The 18,184-nt window shown below is 42.5% G+C and overlaps 1 protein-coding gene across 2 annotated transcripts in view; it reads right to left on the bottom strand.

Annotated features, from left to right (window-relative positions):
• The window catches only part of LOC110521498 (metalloprotease TIKI2), a 106,361-nt gene extending 90,810 nt beyond the window's left edge, over positions 1-15,551 (bottom strand). The window contains exons 1-2 of one of the 2 annotated variants that reach the window (XM_036969003.1): positions 15,075-15,551; positions 11,393-11,962 (exon numbers count right to left, since the gene is read on the bottom strand). In XM_036969003.1, coding sequence (XP_036824898.1) covers positions 11,393-11,962; positions 15,075-15,182 — 678 coding nt within the window. In that variant the 5' untranslated portion in view covers positions 15,183-15,551. The remainder of the gene's footprint in view (positions 1-11,392; positions 11,963-15,074) is intronic. The other variant, XM_036969004.1, reaches the window with a different exon arrangement.
• Positions 15,552-18,184: the final 2,633 nt, after the last annotated feature.

Genomic DNA, 18,184 nt, shown 5'->3' on the forward strand with positions numbered 1-18,184 from the left:
ATCTTGCGCAATAGTAGGGAGGCTGTCGTCCCAAGCAGCTCGTGTTGAATGTCTGGACTCATTAATCTATCGTCACTCCAATACCTAGACTTTGTTGTCCTTAAGCCATTTTACCACAATTTTGGAATCCAGCTTGGGGTCATTGTCCATTTGGAAGACCCATTTGCGACCAAGCCTTAACTTCCTGACTGATGTCTTGAAATGTTTCTTCAATATATCCACATAATTTTCCTTACTCGTGATGCCATCTATTTTGTGAAGTGCACTAGTCCCTCCTGCAGCAAAGTAACCCCACAACATGATGCTGCCACCCCCATGCTTCATGGTTGGGATGTGTTCTTCGGCTTGCAGGCCTCCCCCTTTTTCCTCCAAACATAACAATCGTCAATATGGCCAAACAGTTCTATTTTTGTTTCATCAGACCAGAGGACATTTCTCCAAAAAGTACCATCTTTGTCCCCATGTGCAGTTGCGAACCATAGTCTGGCTTTTTTTATGGTGGTTTTGGAGCAGTGGCTTCTTCCTTGCTGAGCGGCCTTTCAGGTTATCTCAATATAGGACTAATTTTACTGTGGATATAGATACTTTTGTACCTGTTTCCTCCAGCATCTTCACAAGGTCCTTTGCTGTTGTTCTGGGATTGAGTTGCACTTTTCGCACCAATGTACATTCATCTCTAGGAGACAGAATGCGTCTCCTTCCTGAGTGGTATGACGGCTACGTGGTCCCATGGTGCTTATACTTGCGTACTATTGTTTGTACAGATGAACGTGGTACCTTCAGGCATTTTGGAAATTGCTCCCAAGTATGAACCAGACTTGTGGAGGTCTACAGTTTGTTTTCTGAGGTCTTGGCTGATTTCTTTTGATTTCCCCATGATGTCAAGCAAATAGGCACTGAGATTGGAGGTAGGCCTTGAAATACATCCACAGGTACACCTCCAATTGACTCAAATGATGTCACTTTGCCTATCAGACGCTTCTAAAGCCATGACATCATTTTCTGGAATTTTACAAGCTGTGTCACTTGTGTCGTGCACAAAGTAGATGTCCTAACCAACTTGCCAAAACTATAGTTTGTTAACAAGAAATGTGTGGAGTGGTTGAAACACAAGTTTTAATGACTCCAACCTAAGTATATGTAAACTTCCGACTTCAACTGTATGTCCTGTTTAGCGCATAACATAACAATATCCAGAACCCCTTTGACATGATCACAATTGTTCTCTACAAATGAATAGATTGATTTAAAACATGACCCAGGCTTTGATAGCAATGGCTTGAACTGTAGCCTTCAAATGTATCCAGTACAAAAGAGTGAGGTTTGCTAGCCTGGTGCTTGAAGCATGTATTGGCCTTCCATAGTGGCATTGGGGAAATGTCTACACATTTTACAGAAAACAGCATCCCTAGTCGAACTGTATTCCAGCCAATAAAATTGAAAATGAGGTGGGCCGGGGGATGGTGAGCTAGCTGTGCTGTGGAAGTCGATGCAGTAGCCATACAAACCTCCTCATGGGATCACAAGCTAGCCTACTAAATGGCCGACGACGACTGAAGGATTGGACTCGACCGATGGAGGTAGTGGAGCAGGTGTTGTGTCTTCATCCTCCATCAGTGGCTATTTGAAAAAGCGCATGAGTGAACTTTGTTTTGCCATAACTTGTGACTAGCTAGCGTTAGTTTGCATTAGCAAAGAACTGCAGAGGGTTAAAACAATTTTTGCACAGTTAGCTAGTAGGTACGTGTGTGTGTGTGTGTGTGTGTGTGGGGGAGGGGGGGGGTACAACCAATTAGATCCCAGGACCCTACTAGTGCATTTTTTACACATTTCTGATTAGTTCGGAGACAACACAGACAACAAATTAAATGAATTTATTTAATTTATATATTTTAAGCCAGCCTGATTGGGTGGGCCTCTACAGACCAACCAACCCACCCTGACCAGAGGTACAGTGAGAACACCAACAGGAAATGTGAATTATTATGTTGGTTTATAATGAATGTAAATTTCAGTAGAAAGTAGAAATGACAAACTTCCGAAGTCTATGTAAACCTCAAATACACTACAAGTTTTAAATGTCCCGCATTGCAGGAAAGTTATCCTGCAACAGGGTGATCAAATTAAGATCCTACATCTGTATGTGAGTGTGTTTCAACTGCATTGGTCACTGTGGTGTGTGTGAGAGAGAGAACGAGAGAGGAGAGAGAGAGAGAGGGAGAGAGAGTGAGAGAGAGCGAGAGAGAGAGAGAGAGAGAGAGAAGAGAGAGAGGGGGAGAGAGAGGAGACAGAGAGAGGAGAGGTTAATGTGATGACACCCTTTAATACATCACAGACCTGGGCTGGCTGGAGGAGACGAGACCCACGAAAGAGAGAGAAAGAGGAGAGAGTGTCAGCTCTGAGAGAAAGAGCAGGCGTAGGAGGATGACCCATAGCGTGACATCAGGCCATTAAAGTAAAGGTAGGAACCAGTGCTCTGTTTAAAACAGGAATGTGGGATACAAAAAAATGATGATTTTGGCACTGGGAACCCAACGGTATGGGATAGCACTCTATCTAGCCCACTCTGTCTCATTATAGTGGCTACCTCAACAGCACTTTGCTCAGTGACAATGTGGTGAATTCATTACTGATCGAGGTCCTCTCCTCTGGCCAGGTATTCAGAGATGCTAGAGGGGTCATGGTGTTTCTCCAGACGACACGGATATAGATCTATCATGAAGCTAACTTTAGAATAGACATACAGTCTCATATAGTGCCTTCACAAAGTATTCACACCCCTTGACTTTTTCCACATTTTGTTGTTACAGACTTGGATTATATTGTGATTTTGTGTCACTGGCCTACACACAATATCCCATAATGTCAAAGTGGATTTATACTTTAGGACATTTTTACAAATGAATTAAAAATGAAAAGCTGAAATGTCTTGAATCAATAAGTACAGTGCCTTGCGAAAGTATTCGGCCCCCTTGAACTTTGCGACCTTTTTCATTCATTCAAACATAAAGATAAAAAACTGTATTTTTTGTGAAGAATCAACAACAAGTGGGACACAATCATGAAGTGGAACGACATTTATTGGATATTTCAAACTTTTTTAACAAATCAAAAACTGACAAATTGGGCGTGCAAAATTATTCAGCCCCCTTAAGTTAATACTTTGTAGCGCCACCTTTTGCTGCGATTACTGCTGTAAGTCGCTTGGGGTATGTCTCTATCAGTTTTGCACATCGAGAGACTGAAATTTTTTCCCATTCCTCCTTGCAAAACAGCTCGAGCTCAGTGAGGTTGGATGGAGAGCATTTGTGAACAGCAGTTTTCAGTTCTTTCCACAGATTCTCGATTGGATTCAGGTCTGGACTTTGACTTGGCCATTCTAACACCTGGATATGTTTATTTTTGAACCATTCCATTGTAGATTTTCCTTTATGATTTGGATCATTGTCTTGTTGGAAGACAAATCTCCGTCCGAGTCTCAGGTCTTTTGCAGAATCCATCAGGTTTTCTTCCAAAATGGTCCTGTATTTGGCTCCATCCATCTTCCCATCAATTTTAACCATCTTCCCTGTCCCTGCTGAAGAAAAGCAGGCCCAAACCATGATGCTGCCACCACCATGTTTGACAGTGGGGATGGTGTGTTCAGCTGTGTTGCTTTTATGCCAAACATAACGTTTTGCATTGTTGCCAAAAAGTTCAATTTTGGTTTCATCTGACCAGAGCACCTTCTTCCACATGTTTGGTGTGTCTCCCAGGTGGCTTGTGGCAAACTTTAAACGACACTTTTTATGGATATCTTTAAGAAATGGCTTTCTTCTTGCCACTTCCATAAAGGCCAGATTTGTGCAATATTCAACTGATTGTTGTCCTATGGACAGAGTCTCCCACCTCAGCTGTAGATCTCTGCAGTTCATCCAGAGTGATCATGGGCCTCTTGGCTGCATCTCTGATCAGTCTTCTCCTTGTATGAGCTGAAAGTTTAGAGGGACGGCCAGGTCTTGGTAGATTTGCAGTGGTCTGATACTCCTTCCATTTCAATATTATCGCTTGCACAGTGCTCCTTGGGATGTTTAAAGCTTGGGAAATCTTTTTGTATCCAAATCAGGCTTTAAACTTCTTCACAACAGTATCTCGGACCTGCCTGGTGTGTTCCTTGTTCTTCATGATGCTCTCTGCGCTTTTAACGGACCTCTGAGACTATCACAGTGCAGGTGCATTTATACGGAGACTTGATTACACACAGGTGGATTGTATTTATCATCATTAGTCATTTAGGTCAACATTGGATCATTCAGAGATCCTCACTGAACTTCTGGAGAGAGTTTGCTGCACTGAAAGTAAAGGGGCTGAATAATTTTGCACGCCCAATTTTTCAGTTTTTGATTTGTTAAAAAGTTTGAAATATTCAATAAATGTCGTTCCACTTCACTATTGTGTCCCACTTGTTGTTGATTCTTCACAAAAAAATACAGTTTTATATCTTTATGTTTGAAGCCTGAAATGTGGCAAAAGGTCGCAAAGTTCAAGGGGGCCGAATACTTTCGCAAGGCACTGTATTTAACCCCTTTGTAATGGCAAGCCTAATTATGTTCAGGAGTAAAAATGTGCACAATAATAGTGTTTAACATGATATTTGTATACCTCATCTCTGTACCCCAGACACACAATTATCTACAAGGTCCCTCCGTCGAGCAGTGAAGTTGAAACAGATTCAACCACAAAGACCAGGGAGGTTTTCCAATGCCTCGCAAAGAACAGCACCTATTGGTAGATGGGTATAAAAAAAGCAGACATTGAATATCCCTTTGAGCATGGTTAAGTTATTAATTACACTTTGAATGGTGTATCAATACACCCAGTCACTACAAAGATACAGGCTTCCTTCCTAGTTCAGTTGCCGGAGAGGAAGTAAACCGGTCAGGGATTTCACCATGAGGCCAATGGTGACTTTAAAATAGTTACAGAGTTTAATGGCTGTGATAGGAGAAAACTGAGGATCGATCAACAACATTGTAGTTATTCCACAATGATAACCTAAATGACAGAGTGAAAAGAAGGAAGCCTGGACAGAATAAAATACTCCAAAACATGCCTCCCGTTTGCAATAAGACACGCCTCCCATTTGCAATAAGACACGCCTCCCATTTGCAATAAGACACGCCTCCCGTTTGCAATAAGACACGCCTCCCATTTGCAATAAGACACGCCTCCCATTTTCAATAAGACACGCCTCCCATTTGCAAAGAAATTAACTATATCAAATCAAATCGTATTTTTCACATGCGCCGGTCTACACCTGTCGATCTTTCACATCTTTCTACAGGTGTAGACCTTACAATAAAATGCTTACTTACAAGCCCTTAACCAACAATGTAATTTTAAGAAAAATAAGTGTTAAGAAAGTATTTACTAAAATAAACTGAAGCAAAAAATAAATAAATAAAAAAATGTAATAAGAAAATCCAACAATAAAATAACAGTAGTGAGGCTATATAGAGGGGGTACCGGTTAGTCAAGGTAATTGAGGTAATATGTACATGTAGGTAGAGGTAAAGTGACTATGCATAGATAATAAACAGAGAATAGCAGAAGCGTAAAAATGGGGGTGACAATGCAAATAGTCTGGGTGGCCATTTGATTAGCTGTTCAGGAGTCTTATGGCTTGGGGTAGAAGCTATTAGGAAGCCTTTTGGACCTAGACTTGGCGCTCCGGTACCGCTTGCCGTGCGGTAGCAGAGAGAATAGTCTGTGGCTAGGGTGACTGGAGTCTTCCTCTGACACGGCTTTGTATAGAGGTCCTGGATGACAGTAAGCTTGGCCCCAGTGACGTACTGGGCCATACACACTACCCTCTGTACTGCCTTGCGGTCGGAGGGTGAGCAGTTGCCATACGCGGCGGTGATACAACCAGTCAGGATTCTCTTGATGGTGCAGCTGTAGAACTTTTTGAGGATCTGAGGATCCATGCCAAATCTGTTAAGTCTCCTGAGGAGAAATAGGCATTGTCGTGCCCTCTTCACGACTGTCTTGGTGTGTTTGGACCATGATAGTTCGTTGGTGATGTGGACACCAAGGAACTTGAACTTGAAGCTCTCAACCTGCTCTACTGCAGCCCTGTCAATGAGAATGGGGTCCTCTTTTTCCTGTAGTTCACAATCATTTCCTTTGTCTTGATCACGTTGAGGGAGAGGTTGTTGTCCTGGCACCACACCGCCAGGTCTCTGACCTCCTCCCTATAGGGAGGGATATTTTATATATGAATGCTTCCGCTCAGTGTTTGAGATCAATTGACACTCTTTACCATGGCACTTTGAGGTTTATTTTAAACTGCAAAACCCTTACGCACCACTGCACTTTGTATACCAGGGTTGGCTGGCCTTCTCTAGTCACTCATAGGCTCAGTCACTGGTATACTTTTATTTACAAAGCCATTTTGCGTTTACCACCTTTTTATTTGTGCATTTTTATTGTTCAGAATGTGAACATTCAGAAATTCAGAAATGTGGTGGGTACTCTCTTCATTCGCTGGACTTTATCCTGCTAACTGTTCCAAATGTCCAAACTGAATTTGGTAAAATGGCTTTATGTACTCTGCGCCATCATCTTGGAACACCTTACAAAATACTTTTAAACTGGAAGATCTTGTCCCGATTGGTGTTTTTAAATCACTGATGAAGGATTTTGAGGCTGATTTCCTGACCTGTCAATGTTTTTGGCCTTTCTCTCCGCCTCACTGGGTTCTACCCTCAGCCTCTGTTCTGGACAGTGTATAATAGTCTAAGTGGTTCTGGATAGCAGAGGGCAATTTAGTCATTAAGCAGCCAATTAAGTCATTAGAGCAGTGGTTGGTTGGTTAGCCGTCTGCCCGCCCTCCCCTCCCCTCTGCCCGCCTGCCAACAGATATCCTGTCTGATACCTGTTGCCAGTTTTCCACATATTTGTACTAGGAGTCGTACAAGGCTTGTTCTCTAACTTCACTCGAAAAGAGGATGGATGTTGTACGTCTACCAGTGTTTCCTTTGGAGTGTTTTTTTCTGAACATTATAACAACATTGTAGCAATGTAGTAGCAGTGTCTTAGTACCAACCATAGAGGCAATAGTGTAGGAGAGGCCCTGTGTTTGCACTACAGTATATTTTCCTAGTCTCCTCTTCTATTCTGTGTGTGCAGATACAGGTGTGTACAGTTCAGCAGTGGGACAAGGAGAGCCCCAGGATATGGAGAGAAAAAGAGCGAGCGAGACAAAGGGAGGGAGCATGGAGCCAGAAGAAGCCAGGAGGTTAGGGAGCAGAGCAGAGCAGAGAGCAGAGGAGATGACTGTTTTTTCCATCACTCGTCATCAGGCCCTGCGGCCAGAGGAGCGCTCCAGACCCATCCTTACTCATCAGCCATGGAATGTAAATATTTGAATATAGACTGGTAAGATACCTAATTCCTCCCTTTAAATATGCATTATTTATATGACAGCGTCCAATGAACACAATGAGAAGTGTTCTGTCATGATTTGACATGACACCCGGGTGATGTGTTTTGAACACAGCTCGTCTTCGTCGGCGATCTCCCTGACCCTGTCGAGACAAGGGAGATCTTAATTTCCCTGGTCACACAGGGTACCATCTCAGAGTATAATATTCACCCCATACCATTAAACCAGAGAAACAAAACTCTGATTGAAATAGACGTCTCTGTCACAGTGCACCACCGGGCACCTCCTTGCCACCATGACTCCTGCTGAGGAGAAACTAGATTTGGCCCTGCTAAGGTGACAATACAACTGCGGAGACTTGGGTGTGTGTGTGTGTGTGTGTGTGTGTGTGTGTGTGTGTGTGTGTGTGTGTGTGTGTGTGTGTGTGTGTGCGTGCGTGCGTGCGTGTGAGTGTGCGTGCGTGCGTGTGTGTGTGGGTGTGTGTGGGTGGGTGGGTGGGTGCACTTCTGCGTGTTCATGAATGTGTGTGTGGGTCACAACTGTGATGTCATCTCCCCCCGTCAAGGGCCTGTGCCTCGGCTGCAACGTGACCCAGAGTAAATAAATACGGATATTTATACACCAGGCCAGACGCTGAAAGGCAGAGAGAGTAGCAGGCAGCAGAAGGTCTAGATGTAGATATACTGTAGAAGTACGCACTGAGCCGAGGGAGTGGGAGGGAGACGGTTGTGTGGTTGTTGTTGACACTCTCACAAAGGTCGGTGACCAGCTTGCACCCCTCTAGACGGCCTGGCTTTCCACAGGTTCCCCCTCGGTACAGATAGCATGCCTTTGGAGAGAGTTTGTTGCTGGCTGGCCCACCCAGCTGTAGGCCTGCATCGCCTTCCATAGCTCTGGAGATTAAACATGCTCTCCCTCTGCCTTTGTTTCCACAGCCTCACTGCTGCCTCAGTGCTGCTGCACACAGAAACCAAAGTGTTATCAGGTCTGTGAGAGCTCCAAAGGGCCCAGTCTGTAGGGCCCAGCGCCAACCTCTCAGGGCCCAGCAGCCCAGCTTCCACACTGGCCTGGTCCCTGTACCACCACCTCCGTCACTGAGCTGCCACAGGATGCACTACTCAACGAGGGGGGTGGACTTTTTATCAGTTCCACCTCTCATCGGGACAGATTACTTTCTGTGAGGTCGGGGGACCCAGAGCGATGGCTGAGCCAGTGACGCCACTCTGTCCCCATGCTGAGAAGCCGAAGGGCAGGGAGGGGAGAGGAGGCTGACTAGGACTAGCCCATGCCCCAGGTCAAGCTACACAGTTCTAGGTCACTGACTGTGCAGGGGCCAGGTGCCTATGAAAAGCTTATGGCAGATGATGAATCACCAGCCTTTATGTTTCGGAGACCCTCTTGGCGATGCGGGAGCAGCAAGTTACAGGATATTGTAAGCAGCTACTTTTATTGGGAAAAAATAATAATGTGGGCCGGCAGGGTTTGGAACTGTTCCCAAGTCAGATCTCCCACCAGAGAAGTGGAGCTCATGTTTCAGATTAGGGTTCGCACTGACATGATGCACATCACTCTTTCCCCCCTCTCCCTCGTTTTCACTCACTCTCTCTTGTACTTTTCTTCTCTCTCTCTCTCTCACTCTCTCTCACTTTTTTCAGTCTATCTGACCTCATCTTTGTTCCAATCAACCATATAGAGAGATTCAATCAACCATAGTGTTCAAATTATATCTCAAATTATAATAATTGACTATAATTGTTTCCATGTCACTTTCATTTAAGGCTTTGAACTTATTTCATACCATTTGGAAAGGGGGGGTTCGAGCTCAAAGGTCCAAAAGTCCATTCTACTACACAGTTTAACTTAAGTTATTCATTATCCAGATTTTATGAAAATAACCTCCAACAACACAAATGGTATCCAACAATACACCTGCCTCATAAAACAGTCTGTTCCCAGGAACAACAGAAAGGCAGGCAGTCCTCCAACACTTTGTATTGTTGATTTACTCAAGTCTTCATTGGATATAAGTCCAATTTGGCTATATCGTAAAAATGTATTAAAACAAAAATGTGCTGTTTGGTATTAATTTAAGGTCAGGGTTAGGCATAAGTTTAGCACTGTGGTTAAGGTTAGGGTTAAGGTTAGGGTTAGGTTTCAAATCAGATTTTAAGAAGAGAAATTGTAGATAGGCAAGGTTTACCACTTTGTGGCTGTGGTAACTAGTGACGACCAAATAACAGGAATGACACTTAGAGTTGTACTGGTATAGTATTAGCTCCAGGTATGGTCATTAGAAACTACCCCTTAAATTATCACTGTATTCTGTATACTACTACATTGAGAAGCAGTGCATGCCTTGACTCTGCAAAATTCCTCTGATGTAGGGCAGTTGTGTTCCAGGTTCCCACGAATGTGCAAGTCAACTGTGTGTGCGTTTTTGGTTTTACTATCCTTGTGGGGACCAGAAGTGGGGACATTTCATCGGTACCCACAAGGAAAAAGGCTTAGGCTTAGGGCTTAGTTTTAGGGTTAGGTTTAGAATTAGGGTTAGGGTTAGAATTAGGGTTATAAGTTAGGTTTAGGGTTAGGAGTTAGGGTTAGGTTTAGGTTTAGGTTTAGGAGTTAGGTTTAGGGTTAGGGTTAGGAGTTAGAGTTAGGGTTAGGGTTCGGGGTTACGGATACAGTTAGGTTGGAGGGTTAGGTTAACTGTTAGGGTTAGGGGTTAGGGTTAGGGGTTAGGTTAACTGTTAGGGGTTAGGGTTAGGGGTTAGGTTAACTGTTAGGGTTAGGGGTTAGGGTTAGGTTAACTGTTAGGGTTAGGGGTTAGGGTTAGGGGTTAGGTTAACTGTTAGGGTTGGGGTTATGGGTTAGGGTTAGGAGTTAGGTGTAGGGTTAGGGTTAAAGGTTAGGGTTAGGAGTTAGGGTTAGGGGTTATGGGTTAGGGTTAGGGTTAGGGGTTAGGTTAACTTTTAGGGTTAAGGGTTAGGTTAACTGTAAGGGTTAGGGGTTAGGGAAAGTAGGATGTGTGCGTGTGCGTGTGTGTTTGCTCTTTGACAGCGTAGTTAGGAGGTGCTGATGAAAGAGGAGAAGCTGTGTGGGGCCAGTGCCTCTCAAATTAGCGCAGGAGCCTCGTAGCCTGTCACATGGAGGCCCAGGCACTCTGAGATTCTGTTACACTGTGTGTGTGTGTGTGTGTGTGTGTGTGTGTGTGTGTGTGTGTGTGTGTGCGTGTGTGTGTGTGTGCTCGTGTATGTGTGTGTGTGTGTGTGTGTGTGTGTGTGCGTATGTCGCTCTCTGAGGACCAGAGAGCACACGGATGAGCATAAATTACAGGGGAACATCCTCCCAGTCCTAGCTCATCAAAGACGTACCTGGACCTCCCAGAGTTTGGAAAAATACACTCGAGTTGACCTCTGCCTAACCCTTCCTGGGCCATCATTTATTTAGACCTCCATGTTGCCCATCCTCTACAGCCCTTCCAAGGAGTTATAAAAAAAGGATACTCCCTATGTTTATGTCATCAAGTAATTAGGCTATTCTGTCCATCTTTCAGTGTTAAGTTACAGAGCAAGATACTAGCAGTGGTAGTATCATGAGGACACAGACAGGCATTCAGCCCAGGAAAAAGAGAGCTACCCCTCCCACACTCCCACCTTCACTAACATCTGTCATTCTGACACCTTGTCAGCTGATTCAGCTCTCATGTTTGTTTGTTTTGTACAGCTCAGGAACATTCATAACTTTAAAACCATCTACAAAGCTTTGAAGCATACCATCTCTAATACTATTTTTCTCCTCCCATTGTCATCTACATTCTTCACCATCTCCTCCCAAGACGTCTCCCTTCCCCTAAATCCACAAACCTCCAGCCCCCAGCCACCAACAAAATGAATCCAGCAATCATATATCCCCCATTCCAATGATCATGTCCAACCCCCACCCCCTCCATGTAGTCCCATCTCTTACCTGGGAGAAGTTGAGTCCGTTGAGGGGGTGACACTGCTCCTCCACCCGCTCCACCGCTCCTGTCCTCTTCCCCATGCGGTCGGCCTCCTGGGCCAGGAACAGGTCCAGTACGGGGGTTCCCCGCGACCTCACATCTGACTCCGTCAGAGAGTTGACCATCAGCATCACCCACACAGGCCTCTTCCTCTCCCAATTCCCTGCGATGGCATTGAAGAGGTAGTCAGCGTACAGCCCCCGGCCCCGCTGGTCTGCCGTCATCCAGTAGGGCATCATGTGCTTAACGTAGTCCAGGTGGCGTTTGAGGCGGCGATATAGGTCCCGGGGCAGCAGGGTCTGCAGGTTCTCCCCGTGGGGCAGCAGCTGGCAGCTGGTCAGCTTGGAGATAGTCAGGGGGTCGGTCAGGTCCAGCTCGAAAAATACGTTGGTGCTGGTCTGGAAGGCCCGTTTGGAGACGTCTGGGATAAAGTCCCATACACGGGTGTAGGGAACATGGATGGTCCCGAAAAGATAGGATGGAGGGTAGGGAGCTGGGTGCTTCACTGTCCAGAGGAATGAGTTCATGTCACTTTGCTATGGGGGTGGAGGGGGGTTGAGGGGGAGGAGGACGACAAGAGGGAGAGATTATGACTATCAGCATTAGGAATACAGTAACATAACCTTCTGAGTTAAGGCTATCTACAATAGTACATTTGAAACTACATTTTGTGATTAAGAGATTCAAAACAGCCTTTTTAGTACATCTGGCTGAGATACAGGTCAATGCAATAGAATGTGATGAACTGTAATCTCCAGATAAAGACAGGGGCACAATGAAACCATGTTAACTAGCTTCCACTGTGCTGTACTATGCTGCTCTCTGTCTGTCTGCTGTTCTGAGGCAGCGAGTTTATAGTGAAGCTTTCTCCTTGTAAACAGACCCCAGTGTATTGCCGAGGTGCATAGCTGTGCTGCCAATGCCTCTGTGGAACTGGAAAGCTTTTCAACGCTTGTTACAGCAGTATAAACATAATGAACCATATGAAACTGCTGCAATCCACCTATCTGGTATATTCTTTACTTGAGGATTTTTTTGTTGTTGTTGCAACATTCATTGGAACAGATAGCCTACACAAACATCAAAATGCACACACATAGGCCTTTGATTAAAATTTGGTCAGACGTGGCTAATGTATCTGGTTTACTAAACACTATACAATTCTGATCAAATGGAAAAAGGACTGTGCATGTGTCTATTACTTGCAGTTCATTAACATTCCAGAGATTTCATAGGGGTCAATTATGCCCTGTTTCCAAAAACACTCATAGACCATAGCTCTGCAAAACATCATGCAAATCACTGAGATGCTGTTATGATGGGAATGAGAACAAATGTAAACAAGCAACATGACTATGAAATGATCAAAGTGGCTATCAAAGTAGTTCTTAGATAGATGTATGCATTGCACAACAAACTCTAACTATGGACAAACTATTATTTTGTGAAATGCTTGATTCTGTTCAAATTGATCTATTTTCATTGGAGTTAATTAACAGTATAGTACACTGACATTGGACCGAAGAGAAACCCACTTTAGTGTTATTAAACCAAATGGAAAGCCTGGTCAAAATGGGAGAGGAATAAATTAAATAGAAGCATTTGGTAGGCTTAGAAGTGCGTATAATGTTATTCACTTCACATGCTCCTAATGTATTTCAATTAACATTTCACCAGTTGAAATAGCAATTGTAATGTCATGCTGCCAGTGTACATTTGTCATATTAGAAAATATTTTCTAAAGGATTTCAAAACCCTGCCAAAAGGCATTAAATCTTTGGAAATATTATTACTATTGCAAGGGTTTGTTATTTTCATAAATTAAATTAGAATTATTTTCTCACACAATCTTTGTATTGAGCATTGTCTTTTACTGAAATGTTTACACATCATCTCAGACGTGTAAATAAAAAATGTATTTGGAAATTAATTCCACATTGGACATTAACATAGCCTAAGTACACAAAATAAATCCACAGATGATGACCGCTCTCTAACCATCATACTTTGATTATATTTTGACAACTGTGTAGCCTACATATAATTTGTTAATCATTAACTTGTCTAAGAATGTTCGTCAAGTTCACGGAGTCTACTGTCCGATCGAACGAGGACAGTTGAAGTCCATACAGACGTTGATGAGAAAAGGCCCTCTCCTTTCATCGCGCGGTGTTTTCTATGAGTTCTCGCGCTGGAGCACTGACGTGAGCACCTCCATTTTATTGGCTAATTAATTACTTTTGACACAAAACAGAGAGCTTTGTACTGGCGTATTAGAAATCACACTTAAGGGGGGACACTTCTACAGTTAATATCTGACAATAATGCCATTATCACAGATGATGAAACAGATTAACAACACTACAAATAAAATAATTTTGTGGACTATGTTGTTGCAATACTGTCAAGTTATCCCTGATAAATATTTTCAATAATGTATTATAACATTTGTATTTTATTAATAGATAACATCATGCCCGGTTAAAATTATATGTTATTAACGTTCGTGCTGGGGTCATGTAATTTCAGTTCAGACTTATTGCGTCAATATCTGGGAAATTGTAGCATACCCAAGCGTGTGGAACGCACTGTGTCCAGTCATGATTCTAATTAAGTTCCCTCTGATTCATCTCTTGTGCTGATGATAAATTCACACTGCGATAAAGACAGAGGAGAGCGAGTGCAACACGGTCCGGCCAGATAAGAGAACACTGAAATTAATTTAATTCGAATGGGCTGACTCCCTTTGGCTATTGAGCCCATTCCATAATATTGCAAATATGGCCGATAGCTGTTTTAATAGGTCGTGTTTAATTGAAACTTGATCAGTTTTGAAAAGTCACTGAAACTTTTACAAATAAATGTTAAATAAACAGTGGGTAAACGGTGGGTGTTCCCCACGTTATTTTGCCACATAAACAGGCATAGGGTTGGCGGACGATATTTCGCTTGGCCACTGCTTCCATATTTTCAAGCCCATGTTTCTGTGAGGAAACACCGGAATATGTCAAGTGCCATTGGAAGCAACTTTGCTGATTGGAAAATCTTTCAATTCTAGGAATCTTTGAAATAATGGATTATCCTAATAAAATATGATGACATAAAAATAACCTAATAATAATCATATTAATAACCTACTACTACTAATAATAATAATAAATGTGCTATAATATAATATAATAGGGTAGCCTAATAAAGTAGCTATGAACATAATTATTGTTCTTGTTACACGTGTAAGTAGTTATTATAGCATGTTAATATTTCCATGACAATAAAACGCAGTTGCTATTGTCATTGTTCATTTGGTTGTTACTCAAAACCCAATAACAACACAATATCTCACTTTTTGTTGTTGTTGCTGTAGGCCTACCGTTGCACATAGAAACAACTAATTCAGGAACACTGTCTAAGCAAAGTGCATTTATTTTACTCAGAAATAGGACATCCTTTTATTTGGATTTTGTCTTATCATTTGCCTTTTGGGGCAGTTATATGCAAGGCTAGACACATAGGCCGATATTTGCAATTAACTTTAACTATTTTGCTAGAAGGCTATCCATTCAAGGACATCTTTATGTTTGACATTGCCTTAAGACATTACTGAAACAGGTAAAGACCATGTAGCTGTAACGATCGGGCACAACTCACCGACTTCGGTGGGTCACATTGCCTTGGTCTCTCGCGGATGTCCAGGGGTGCGACAGCGTGCAAGAGAGCGGTAAGTAGAAACCATCGAGGTCCTGGCGCGCAGACCATCTCGAGATGAGAGGAGAGTGGTGTCGACAGGCTGTCTTAGATACTTCAATCCTCCCCTCGTCTCTTTCTCGCTCTTTTACTGTCCTTTGCCTCCTAATACGTAACAAAATCGACCCGCAGGAGACGGGGTTCGGTTCACTTGTGCGGTTCGGAAGGAGGGAATGGACCATTCCGACTCTCCGCCATTCCCGAACCCCAGGCAGCTAGTAACCGGCTATGCGTTCCGCTTTCACTGTCTCTTCCCACTCGGCGCTGTCCTGTCGCAGGCACTAACCTATTCAGCAGTTGCAGGGGAAAGTTTTCACAGTGCGCTCTAGAAGTGTGTGTGTGTGTGTGTGTGTGTGTGTGTGTGTGTGTGTGTGTGTGTGTGTGTGTGAGCTGGCTGGTTGAGAGGAGGTGGAAGGCTTTGAATATTTTCCCCCACTGCTTATTTTAAGAGGGCAGCGCAGGTTCTGGGGGGATAGGGAGAGCACAGGTTTGCGTGTGAGTGAGAGATGATATGGGAGATTGAGTTGTATAAAACTGTCATCTGTATTTCCAGTGCGTAAAACCCGGCACGAATAAAAAAAAATGCTATGCCCAACCACTGGAGGGCAGGTGGCAGGCACAATGTTGTCAGTCTGGTGCCTTTCATGCGAGGAATAATTAAAAAGTCTAAATTAGTTATATTAACATGTTGTCATCTGTTTCCTTTTAATTTGGTTCACATTTATCACTGTCATCGATTGTTTGACACTTTTTGTGCAAAACTTGAATATGGGTCCTTAGACCCAGTGTCTTAATCATGATTGATTAATGCCTACAAATAAACATCTCAGTAAAGACAACTGTGAAGAGTGTTTTATTTATTTATCCTATAATAGCCCTCTTAAGATATAGTCTTGTTGTATAATTCTGAATGGTTTGGATGAATGGCCATGTTGAGAGCCCTAGCTGTCCCTCTCTTCAGGCCACAGTGTCAAACCTCTGCCATGACCCGTGTTATTCTCCAAGTGGCAGACATTGTGACAGAATCAGGTAGTGGGCTATTTATCATGAGAGCCCCTCAAACAAGTGCCCCCCGGGCCTACCCTCTGGGCTGATGGCAGACAGGCCCTGGACAAGCCATTCTTTGTCCTCTGTCTTGTTTTAACTCGCTCTCCTGTCTCCTCTCCATTCTCCACTTGTCTCTGGACGCCTGGTCTGTGTTTGACTTTGACTGTCCTCATAGTTCTACAACTGGAGCCTACACATGTAACAAATTCTCTGTTTGTTCTGGGGTTGTTGGTTAAATGTCTTTCATCTCCTTCTATGTTCACATTGTGTACTCGTGATTGTTTCATCTAAGAACTGGTCCCACATCAGTATACTATGGGTTTGATTTATGGTTCTGTTTACCCGACAGTATTGGTATGAAAACATTTTCAAAGTACCTAATTTCGTGAATCATTGCATGTACATTGTATATATACAGTGGGCTCCAAATGTATTGGGACAGTGACAATTTTTGTTTAGTTTTGTCTCTGTACTCCAGCACTTTGGATTTGAAATGATACAATGACTATGAGGTTATTAAAGTGCAGACTGACAGCTTTAATTTGAGGGTATTTTCATCTATATCAGGTGAACCATCTAGAAATTGCAGCACCTTTGTACATAGTCCCTAGTACTAAAAGTATTGGGACAAATTCATATGTGTATAAAAGTAGTCAAAGTGGAATATTTGGTCCCATGTTCCTAGCACACAATGATTACACAGTGGTGTAAAGTACTAAGTAAAAAATACTTTAAAGTACTACTTAAGTCATTTTTGGGGGTATCTGTACTTTACTATTTATATTTTTGACGACTTTTACTTTTACTTCATTACTTTCCGAATGAAACTAATACACTTTTTGCTCCATACATTTTCCCTGACACCCAAAAGTTCTCGTTACATTTTGAATGCTTAGCAGGATAAGAAAATGGTTCAATTCATGCACTTACTGTATCAAGAGAACATCCTTGGTCATCCCTACTGCCTCTGACCTGGCGGACTCACTAAACACATGCTTCATTTGTAATTGATGTTTAAGTGTTGGAGTGTGCCCCTGTCTATCCATAATTTTTTTTTATGATGCCTTCTGGTTTGCTTAATGTAAGGAATAAAAAATTAGGATAATTACGTATATTTGAGCACTTATATTTACTTTTGATACTTAAGTATATTTAAAACCAAATACTATTAGACTTTTACTCAAGTAGTATTTTATTGTATTTTTACTTGAGTCATTTTCTATTGAGGTATCTTTACTTTTACTCAAGTATGACAATTGGGTACTTATTCAGCCACTGTGATTAGATCAGGTTTGTGACTCTTTTACGCACTAAAATTATTTTATTTTTTCCAAAAAATATATACGTTTGTGACTCTACAAACTTGATGGATGCATTTGCTGTTTGTTTTGGGTGGGTTTCAGGTTATTCTGTGACCAATAGAAATTAATGGTAAATGATGTGTTGTGTCATTTTGGAATCACCTTTACTGTAAATAGGAGTAGAATTTGTTTTTAAACACTTCTACATTCATGTGGATTCTACCATGACTACAGACTAGTCCTGAATGAATCGTGAATAATGATGAGTGAGAAAGTTACAGCCATAAATATCATACCCCCCTCCCCCCCCAAAAAAACACACAAGACATGCTGTCCTCTCACCATTTCAATAACAGGAGGAGTTAGCATTTTTTTTTGGGGGGGGGGGGGGGGGGGGTATGATATTTATACCTGTAACTTTCTCACTCATCATTATTCAAGATTTATTCAGGATTTACTGTTATCATGGTAGCATCCACATTAATGTGGAAGTGTTTAAAACATATTATATTCCTATTTACAATAAAAGTTACTCCAAAATGACACAGTATATTATTAAACAGTCATTTCTATTGGACACAAAATAATTTGAAACACAACCAAAACAAAAAGCAAATGCCTCCACCAAATTTGTAAAGTCAAAATGGGACCAAATACTAAACTTTT

This window comes from Oncorhynchus mykiss, chromosome 30 (assembly GCF_013265735.2).
Source record: "Oncorhynchus mykiss isolate Arlee chromosome 30, USDA_OmykA_1.1, whole genome shotgun sequence".
Classification (NCBI taxonomy): Eukaryota; Metazoa; Chordata; class Actinopteri; order Salmoniformes; family Salmonidae; genus Oncorhynchus; species Oncorhynchus mykiss.